Consider the following 10,890-nt stretch of genomic DNA (forward strand, 5'->3'; position numbering starts at 1 on the left):
ATGTTTACGGACTCCATGGATCAGCTGCTTTTTTCTTTCTTTCTTTCTCCCTCTCCTCCCCTCTCAGCATCAGCTCTCCAGTACCTCCACGAGCGAAACATCTCTCACCTCGATCTGAAACCACAGAACATTCTGGTCAGTTCCCGGAGCACCCCTCACCTCAAACTTGCTGGTGAGTTAACTCGGACTCTCCTCTATCCTACAGCCCTCCCCCTACTCCCCACCCCCCAACGCTTTATTTCCTAAATGGCAATGAAGGTCGGAGTTGAAAGCGAAGAAGGACCTGCGTTTATATAGCACCTTCTGCCATCTCACAATGCCCAAGTTCTGAAGACATGGGTTTAAATCCCACCACAGATAGTAGAATGTTAATTCAATGAATAACTCTGGAATTGAATTCCAGGTTGATCTAAAAACCCACCTGCTTCACTAGTGTCCTTTAAGGATGGAAATCTGCTATCCTTACCCAGCCTGGCCTATACGTGACTCCAGATTTGGTGGTTGATTCTCACCTGCCCTCTGAAGTGGCTTGCTGGGGCAGTTAAAGGAGGCGGACTGCTAATGCTGGCCTTGCCAGTGACGGCCACATCCTGTCAAACCAGAAACGAACTGGTCAGGACACCAGGGAAAACTGACCTCGGAGTGACCGTGGGATGATGTTCGTTGTCCCGATGGGGCAGATGGGATCTGGGTTTAACATCTCATTCGAAACAACATTTCTAAAAAATAAACCTTGTGTCATCAGCAACTGGAAGTCTCTCAGAACCAGACCCTCCATCCCCCTCTGCTTCTGCCCTCCTTTCTGTCCCCTCTCCTGCTCCACCCCTCTCTCACCCCACCTCTCTATCTTTCCATCTCCCTCTCCTGCCACCTCACTCCCTCCCTCTGCCTCTTTTTTTTGTTAACCTCTTCGATGGGTCATTTGTCACAGTATCTCCTTAGGTGGCCCGCTGTGTGATAACCCTCCAGGGAAACAACATTGAAGGCACTATGTAAATGCAATCGCGTGTTCTTACGCCGCATCCGTGCAGCGTTTGTGTCAAGAACGAAAACTGCTCTCCCCTTTTTGGAAGGTCCTTGTTCCAAATCTGGTTCCTTGTGTCTGCTGCAGATTTTGGCTTTGCTCAGCACATGTCCCCTTGGGACGAGAAGCACATTCTGCGTGGATCCCCACTCTACATGGCACCGGAGATGGTGTGTCGCCAACAGTACGATGCTCGCGTGGATCTGTGGTCAGTGGGCGTCATCCTGTATGGTGAGTCCGCGATGTCGGCTGGCACTTCCTGGGGAAGGGGGAATTCTGGTGAGGTCCCTTCACCCCAGAGGGTCCTCCGTTTAAAAATATCCGAGTACAACAGGAATAGAGATTCCTGGCTTCAGCTTTACACAGAGACTCATTACAGAAAAGGTGTGATTGAACGAAAGAGGGAACTGGGGAGCACCACAGCTATTGAAGGGAAGATTTTCAGACGGGGGGCACTGAGGGGAGATTCGATTGAGATGTACAAACTTGAGAGGAGTCTGGGATAAAAGTTGCCATAGTTCTGACCAGATCATCCATCTTCTTTCTCTCTCATTACCGACAACTGTTGGTGATTTAAGCTGAGGGTCATCATGCCTCGGGTGAGGGGAGAGGTTGAGAAGGAGAGTCGTTCGAGGTAACCTCAGCTGATCTGGTATTATGAAGTGGATGCCTATTTAACAGCAGTCAGTGAGTACTGCAGATGCTGGAGATTAGAGTCAAGATTAGAGTAGGTCAGCAGGTCAGGCAGCATCCGAGGAGCAGCAAAAGCCCATCATCAATGACTGGGTTGCCTAGATTTAAAATAATGGTGTGGAGGTGCTGGTGTTGGACTGAGGTGGAAAAGTTAAGCAGTCACCTGACACCAGGTTATAGTCCAAAAGGTTTATTTGAAATCACAAGCTTTTGAAGCATTGCCCCTTTGTCAGTTGAAGTCTGACCTTCTATCTTCACCTGACAAAGGAGCAGTGTTCTGAAAGCTTGTGATTTCAAATAAACCTGAAGGACTATAATCTGGTGTCGTGTGACTGCTGACATTCAAATAATGTGTGGAAGGGATAAAGGGAAGGTGTAGCGAAAGTGGTGGCGTAGTGTCAACGTCACTGAGCTAGTAATCCAGAGCACCAGGCTAATACTCTGGGTTTGAATTCCGTCACGGTGTGAAATTTGAAAATTCTGGAATAAAGAGCTGGTCTAATACAGACCATGAAACTGTCAATTGTTGTAAAAGCCATCTGGTTTGTGCAGTTTTTTTTTATATTTCTGCAGGCGACGTGGGTGTCACCTGCAAGGCCCTTTTATACCTATCCCTCATTGGCCCTGGAGAGACTCCCTGGGCCATTCAAAAGTCACCCTCATTGCTGTTGGTCTGGAGTCACATGTAGGTCAGACAAGGTGACATTAGCGAGCCAAGGGTTATGGCAAACAATGAATTGATGAGACTATCTTTCAATTCCAGATTTCAGGTATTGCATTTGAAGTCCATCAGTTGTCAGTGGTGCAATTTGAACTGGCTTGTCCAGAACCTTATCCTGGCTCTTTGTGTTGCTAGATTACCCTCTTTTTTTTTTTTCTACTTTGAAGGCTCAATGGGGTTCTGTTCACATAGGCTTTGTAAGAGAAAAGGAAGGTAAAGGGATTGCACAGTTTTGGGGTCCTGGGGGAGATTGGGAGAGGAGAGGGGGAAGGAAGGAGTTAAGAGTATGGAACATGTCAATGGTTTCTGACTGGATGGGAAGACCCTTTTGTAAAAAGAAACAATATAACAATTTCAGGAGTAAGTGTCAAAGGTTACACTGAGCAATGGGGGTGGCACGATGGCTCAGTGGTTAGCATTGCTGAACCCACAGCGCCGGGTACCCAGGTTCGATTCCAGCCTCTGGCGACTGTCTGTGTGGAGTTTGCACATTCTCCCCATGTCTGAGTGGGTTTCCTCCGGGTGCTCCGGTTTCCTCCCACAGTCCAAAGATGTGCAGGTCAGGTGGAATAGCCATGCTGAATTACCTCGTAGTGTCCAGGGAGGTGCAGGATAGGTGGGTAAGCCATGGGAAATGCAGGGTTGCAGGGATAGGGTTGGGGGTGGTGGGGAGATGGTCAGTGTGGACTCAATAGGCTGAATGGCCTGTTTCCATACAGTAAATATTCTGAGATCTGCTGCCTTTACATGGTCTGGCCTACTACCCAGGTCCCTATTGTAATAAGGACTTATGATGGTCCTTTATGGTGGCGGGGTGGGATGTAGTTAAAGGAGCCTCATTGACCCTGCTCTTCTCTGGCAACCCTTCTGCAGAGACTTTGTTCGGACGCCCGCCCTTCGCATCAAAATCGTTCACTGAGCTGGAGGAGAAATTCCGCAGCAACAAGGCCATCGAGGTGGGTGACCGTGGACGGCACCAGGGTAATGTGTATTTTCACAGGCTGGGGAAGTGGCAACAATAACTTGCTTTTACGTAGTACTATAAAACATCCCCTGGGGGTAATTCCCAGGAGAGTCATCAGTCAAAAGTTTGAGGGAGGTGGGGTGGGAAACATAAGGAGGTGAGTTCAAAGGAGTAAATGAAAAATGCTCCAGAAGTTGCTGGAGAAGCTCAGCAGGTCTGGCAGCATCTTTGGAGAGAGAGAAACTGTGTTCGTGTTTCAGGTCCAGTGTGACTTCATGTAGAAGAATCTTCAGTTCAGCACAGTTGCTATCAGATCTGCCGGATTTGAAGAATGTGGGGGGTGTGATGTTGAGGGTGGGGGCGGGGGTCTTCCAGGCATCTGAAGGTACAGCGAAGGGTGGGGGTGTCTTGCTGGGAATTGGGGCTGTCCGAGAGGGTGAGGTCATGACAGGAGGTCAGGAAAGTCTGTGGAGGAGGCTACAGAACGGGGATAAGGAGTGCACTGAACATGAAGGCGAGAATCCAAGTAGCAACTTCTTGGTGAGTTTGGGAGGAGTGAGTGGGTTGTAAGGAAAATAGGAACTGCAATATCTAATTTGGATGATTAACAGGGTTTTCAGAATCCACTTTCCTGAGATGGGATATGGAGTTTCAAGTCGACTAGTTGAATCTGCTTTGTTTGTGTCTCCCAGCCATGTCGATGTGTCCTGGATTGTGGTCATCGCTGGCTGGGGCAGTTTTTATTACCCATCCCTAATCTCCCCAGAGATGGTGGTGATGAGCCACTGCCTTAAACTGCTGTAGTCCTTGGGCTGCAGGTGCACCCACACAGTGCTGTTAAGGGGCAAGAGCCAGGATTTTGACCCAGTGACATTGATGGATAAGTACATGGATAAAAGATGTTTGGAGGGAAATGGGCCAAACGCAGGCAGTGGGGATGAGTTTAGTTTGTGATTATAGTCGGTATGGACTGAGTTGTGGACCCCTAAAAACATTTCAAGAAAGTAACCCAGACTCTAATTTTGCCAGTTGTTTTAAGCAGGCATAAGCAGATAGTCCAGGAGTGATGCAGCTGGTCAAACCACTTAGTTTTAAACAAAACAGAAATTATTTTGAAGATTACCAAATGATAGAAGAGAACAGACTACAGAATAACTTAACCTATCCAAAACCCAACAGATTATCCCCAACTTAATGATGCTGTTCCAAATACTTACAACAATCCCCATAAACATCTCTTGGCACAAAAGGTAAAATCAAACACAAGCATGATTTATCTGTAACACAGGGTTGCATAAGAACTGTAGAAGAGCTACCTGTACTTTCAGCGTGTAATTCAGGTTACATGGTAGGATATGCTGTAGCCAACTTGTACACAGAAAGCTCCCACCAACCGAACTAGGCCATTTCAGCTCCACTTTTACAGGCTATTTTTATTCTCCATGCAAGTCGCCTCCCACATTATCAGCAGAAGCATCCGTTCCTTTCTGCCTCATGTTTATTCAGCTTCCTCTCCAATTCTTGTCGTGTTTGTTTCGATATAATATATTGGGCAGGGACCTCAGGAAGCTCTGTGTGTTCTTGGAGGGGGTTTTGAGCTCACAACCTACTGCACCAGAGGCAAGTGTGCTAACTGCAGAGCCACAGCACATTGCGCAAACCATTGTCAACCAAGAAGTGTACATCGCACCTTTCCTTGTGTTTATAGTGCCTCAGTTAATTCCTGCACAAGGTTACACTGCAAGGGTAACACTTGCCTTGCTCGCACCATTATGAGTGTGAATGTATTGCTTAAGTCTTTTGAGTGTCTCTCACAGCCATGACTGCTTATCACAGCTCCTCAGTATGAGGCTGAAATTAGCACTAATAATTCCCCAGCCATCTCTGACTTTGCTGTATTTAACAGGTGGTTCAGAACAAACAGTCAGAAGGGCTAAATGTAGGCCTGTTGACTGAATTGAATTGAATTGATTAGATTCCCTACAGTGTGTAAGCAGGCCCTTCGGTCCAACATGTCCACACCGACCCTCTGAAGAGTAACCCGCCCAGACCCATTTCCCTCTGACTAATGCACCTAACACTGTGGGCAATTTAGCATGGCCAATTTACCTGACCTGCACATCTTTGGATTGTGGGAGGAAAGCAGAGCACCCAGGGGAAACCCACGCAGACATGGGGAGAATGTGCAAACTACACACACACACACAGCTGGAATTGAACCCGTGTCCCTGGCGCTGTGTGGCAGCAATGCTAACCACTGTGCCACCATTGCCGCCCGTTGGATGGGCTATATTGTCACATACTCATGTGAGTACTGTCAAAAGTTTGCAACTTCTCCCGGCGCCAGCTTAGGTACAAAGCTACTGAGGTGTCCAAGCTTTTAGAAAGAAAACTAGAAAAATTAAGAAGTCCAGCATTACAGGCCATCAGAAGCGCAAAATCATACTAATAAATTAGAGAAATGACAAAGTAAAAAGTTCAGAAAGATAGTTCTTCCACCATAATAATAATAATAATAATAATAATAATAATAGTAATAAAAGAAATTTTAATGAAAGAGAATAGAAGACAAAGTTCACTTGGTCCATTTCTAGACTCTGGGCTCAGGGACCCAATCCCAGTTGGAATCCCAAGCTGGACCCACCACGCTGCCGAAGAAAATGGCTGCATGGAGTCACAGACTGAAGCTGCCGTAAGGGAGACGCAGACCAACGCTGATGAAAACAGCCATCAGAGCCACTGAAAGTAATCCCAGGCCGGGCCAGATCAACCAAGCCGCCACGAAAACGCAGCAGAAACCTCGAGGAAACCCGGGGACCTTGGGAATCCCAGGCTCAGACCTACCTCGTCTTCAAGGCAGGAACAGCCAGAACAACATTTGGAGACATTGTCTCATGCCAGTCAGTGATACACGAGCAACTGGGTACAGAGTCTGGGTTATACAGAGAGAATTACAGCAACTTAGGAACATGAGGAGGCCATTCAGCCCATTCACTTTAATGTGAATCTGAGCTGAACTGAATGTCAACTGTACCCACCCACCTCGGTTCAGTCACCTTTAAAATCCCTAACCAACAAACAAAACTTGCTATTGAAACTTTTAATTGACCCTCCCTGCACATGCTACCTCAATGATATTTACTGGGGAGAGCAAGTTCCAGGAGAATGCCCCTGATCTCCCCTGAATGACCCTGCTCACATTTTCAAGCTACGCCAACAAGAACAAACACTATGAAAGCAATAAGCCATTTGGCCCATCAAATCTCAACACTGTACGAACAAGGCTTGATCTGTCCTATCCTTCAACAGTGGAGTATTCCCAACCCTCAGGAGTGGAGAATTTTTTATTCATTCATGGTAGGTGGGCACCACTGGGCAGTCAATCCCTAATTGCCCCCAGGGCTGTTAGGAGTCAACTACATTGCTGAGGGTCTGGAATCTTATGTAGGACAGACCATGTAAGGATGGCAGTTTCCTTCCCTGAAGGGCATTAGTGAACCAGATGGTCATCATTAGACTCTTAATTCTAGATATTTATTGAACTCAATTTCTATCCTCTACCATTTGAACCCAGGATCCCTGGATTAACAGTCCAGCAATAATATCACTGAGCCATTGCCTCCCCTGTAAGTTCACGACCTTTCTGAGTTCTACTCACCTCTGATTTGAATGATTGGCTCCTTATTGTGAGACCGTCCCCTGTGTTGTAAATTCCCTGATCAGCAGCAACAATCTCTCTCAACACTTGCCCCATCGAATCTGTTCTGAATCTTCCTTTCCATCCACTCTCCAGAGTCTTCTCCCTGAGAAGCCTTCTCCTCAGAAATTGCCTCTTCGTTCCTCCTCCTCCTCGCTTCCCCCCCCTTCAGCGTGTCACATTCCCATGTGAGGACAGAGCTGCTCGTTCACCTTCGCCTACTCCACTCACTGTCAAGGCCCGAACCACACTCCGGGTGAAGCAATGGTTTGCTTCTAGGTTTTGTCGTTTTTCCAGCCCTCTTAATATCTGGAGCAGAATCGATAGCTCTGTTTCTCTCTCCGGCAACACTGCCAGACCTCCTGTGTTAGTCTTCTCCACTTATTTCAGAAACTTGTATGCTTCAATCAGACCAATTGTTTCCCACCATTTAAATCATTTTAAACACCTCTTATTTAAACACTAAGATGGCTGCTTTATCGGAAACAGGTTTCACCATCTCTTGAGCATTTGATGACGAAGGTGGCAGCAGAGTAGAATCCTCTAGCCAAAGCTCCTCTCTCTTTTCTCCTGGAGTATTTCTTTTCAAACTTTGTTTTAACCTTTAATGGGTGGCACAGTGGCTCAGTGGTTAGCACTGCTGCCTCACAGCTCCAGGGTCCCAGGTTCGATTCTAGCCTTGGGCGACTGTCTGTGTGGAGTTTGCACATTCTCCCCGTGTCTGCATGGGTTTCCTCCAGGTGCTCCGGTTTCCTCCCACAGTCCAAAGATGTGCAGGTCAGGTGAATTGGCCATGCTAAATTGCCCGTAGTGTTAGGTGCATTAGTCAGAGGGAAATGGGTCTGGGTTGGTTACTCTTCGGAGGGTCAGTGTGGACTGGTTGGGCCAAAGGGCCTGTTCCCACACTTTAGGGAATCTAATCTAATCTAACCTTACTCGGAGGGAATGGGGGAGGCGAGTCCCGGACCGGAGGTTTGAAACCCGGTGTGGTCTGGAGACATGACCCAGTGGAGGCTTGGTGCTGGCACGGACTGGGGTGAAAAGAGCTATAATACGAGTACCTTTGTCAACAGGTCCACACCAACCCTCCGAGGAACACCCCACTCAGGCCCGTCCCCCTACCCTACTCCTGTAACCCTGCACTTCCCACAGGCTAACGCACCTAACCGACACATCCCTGGCCACTATGGGGCAATTTAGCTTGGCCAATTCACTTTACCTGCACATCTTTGGACTGTGGAAGGAAACCACAGCACCCAGCAGAAACCCTTGCAGACCCAGGGAGAAAGTGCAAACTCCGCACAGACAGTTAGTTATCCAAGAATGGAATTGAACCTGGGTCCCTGGTGCTGTGAGCCACTGCTGGACTTTAGTATTCTTTCAATTTTGTATCAAGTACTTGAGTATCTGTACCTAGGTATCTTGTACCTAAGATGGCGCCATTAGTGACTACATTGTAAACTTTTCGCTGCAGTCATTTGAGTGCACATGACAATAAAGCTAAGTGGGAAACTAGCTTCTCAACCTATTTCACACCCTGACACAAGGTGGCAATCTCATACATGGATAGTCAAAGATGTAGTTTAAATTGTGGACGGTCTGGATACTTTTAGTCAATCTCTTAAGACTTATTATGGCATATGCCTAGTAGGACTTAAACCGTGATCTTCCAACTCAGAGGCAGGGACATTACCGCTGGGCCAATGGAGCCCAAGTATGAATGGTCTCATCTGCAGCTGAATTCAGGGTTTCTGCAGTATCAGCCCGAGGAATCTGCCCCGTGGTTACAATCTGACTGACCGTGGGTAACACCCAACCCTGCGGGTCCCCTTACCCACAACCCCACCTCCCCAGTTCACCAGACATCACCGATTGGTGACAGCAGGCGCATTCCCTTCAGCTGCAGCTGGGACCAGACTTGGTCCGAGTGGCACATTCCAACACTGAAGACGGGTCCCTAACGGGTCCCTGAGCCAGCATCCTTCACCCTCCAGCAACTGCCAGCTACTCAGCCGTGGCTTGCGTTGCATCACCAACACGTCAAGAGAAAATTATTTGAGTTTTACAGTATGGAAAGAGGCCTTTCGGCCCATGTCCACACCTATCTACCCCAATTCCATTTCCCAGCGTTTGGCCGCCATTTGTCTGCTATGATGTTTCAGGTGATTCTCTTAATCCTTTAATGTTGTGCTGGTTCCTGCCTCAACCACCTTTCCAGGCAGTGAGTTCCAGATTCCCAATTGGGTGTAAAACCTCCTGCCCTTTAAATTGGTGACCACCCGCCACCCCGTCCCTCGGTAATTGACTCTTCCGCTAAGGAAATGTTTATTCCTATCAACCCTCTCTGGATGTAGATATCTGGTCACATTTGTGGAACCTTGCTGTGCGCATCATGTTTAGCAGTCCCTATGGAGTTTGCTGTGATGTAAACCACATTCGTAAGGGTCTGTACCGACACAATCAAAATGTTTGTAGGAGTTCGGTGGCTCAGTTTGAGTCAAGTAGCGCTGGGTTCAAATCTCACTCCAGGGAGCTGAGCACATTAAAAACCAGAGTCTACACTCACTCCAGTGCAGTGCTGGGGAAGTGCTGCACTGTCAGGGGTGAGACTTTAGATCAGGTTCGGGTGTTTGTGAAAGATCCCAGGGCTCTATTTGGAAGAGGAGCAGGGTAATTATCCTTGGAGCTCTGACAAATATCAAATTCCACCCCCACCCCCACCCCCAATCAGAATGAATAGAGTTATTCTTGCCATTTATACATTGTTAATCATTTCATAACCGGGAACAAAAGGCAGCACGGTGGCACAGCGGTTAGCACTGCTGCCTCACAGCGCCAGAGACCTGGGTGCAAATGTGGAGTTTGCACATTCTCCCTGTGTCTGTGTGGGTTTCCTCTGGGTGCTCCGGTTTCCTCCCACGGTCTAAAGATGTGCAGGTTATGTGAATTGGCCATGCTAAATTGCCCCTAATGCTAGGTGAAGGGGCAAATGTAGGGGAATGGGTCTGGGTGAGTTGCTCTTCGGCGGGTCGGTGTGGACTTGTTGGGCCGAAGGGCCTGTTTCCACACTAAGTAATCTAATCTGATTTGAACTGTTTTAAAACTTACCGTTTTGTCCTGAATTGATACAACTTTGAAACTGCAAACACAATATTTAGTGACAATGCGCAATACGTTGTTGCACATCTCCTCCCGCAGTCTCTCTGCTCCAGGCTAATTCCTTGACGTTTTTCTGAATGTTTACTGTTTCCTGGTTTGGTTTCAGCTTCCTCCAGGCACCCGGGTCTCAAGAGAATGCAGGGATTTACTGCTCCGGCTGCTAGAGAGGGATCCGGAACGGAGAATAACCTTTGAGGAATTCTTTACGCACCCGTTTGTGGACCTGGATCACATGCCGAGTGCGGAGAGCCTGGAGAAGGCGGTATGTGAATGCACTGGGGCTGTTCTTGGCTGCTTCACGTTAACACCATATTTCCACGGTTTAAAGGGAACAGGGTGTTCACCTGTCACAGCCCCGCAGTGTGACTCCTTCAGAGTAACCTCTGATACCTCAGCAGAGTTTACCTTCAGTTCTGAGTCTCCCTGTGCAGGCGTTTCATTTTAGAATTCACGTACTTGTTTTCAAAAGCTTCTGTGACCCTACCTCGTCCAGTCCCTGCACCCCCTCACTATCGCCGTCACTGCCTCCAGTCCCTGCACCCCCTCACTATCGCCGTCACCGCCTCCAGTCCCTGCACCCCCTCACTATCGCCGTCACCCCTCCAAGCCCTTCCCCCCCTCACTATCGCCGT

General features: G+C 48.0%; 1 protein-coding gene across 4 annotated transcripts in view; it reads left to right on the plus strand.

Moving 5' to 3' along the window:
- The window catches only part of ulk3 (unc-51 like kinase 3), a 51,226-nt gene that overhangs the window by 10,143 nt on the left and 30,193 nt on the right, over nt 1-10,890 (plus strand). For all 4 annotated transcript variants that reach the window (XM_043680367.1, XM_043680368.1, XM_043680369.1 and 1 more), the window contains exons 4-7: nt 68-172; nt 1,112-1,255; nt 3,312-3,394; nt 10,365-10,520. In XM_043680367.1, coding sequence (XP_043536302.1) covers nt 68-172; nt 1,112-1,255; nt 3,312-3,394; nt 10,365-10,520 — 488 coding nt within the window. The remainder of the gene's footprint in view (nt 1-67; nt 173-1,111; nt 1,256-3,311; nt 3,395-10,364; nt 10,521-10,890) is intronic.

This window comes from Chiloscyllium plagiosum, chromosome 40 (genome assembly GCF_004010195.1).
Source record: "Chiloscyllium plagiosum isolate BGI_BamShark_2017 chromosome 40, ASM401019v2, whole genome shotgun sequence".
Lineage (NCBI taxonomy): Eukaryota > Metazoa > Chordata > Chondrichthyes > Orectolobiformes > Hemiscylliidae > Chiloscyllium > Chiloscyllium plagiosum.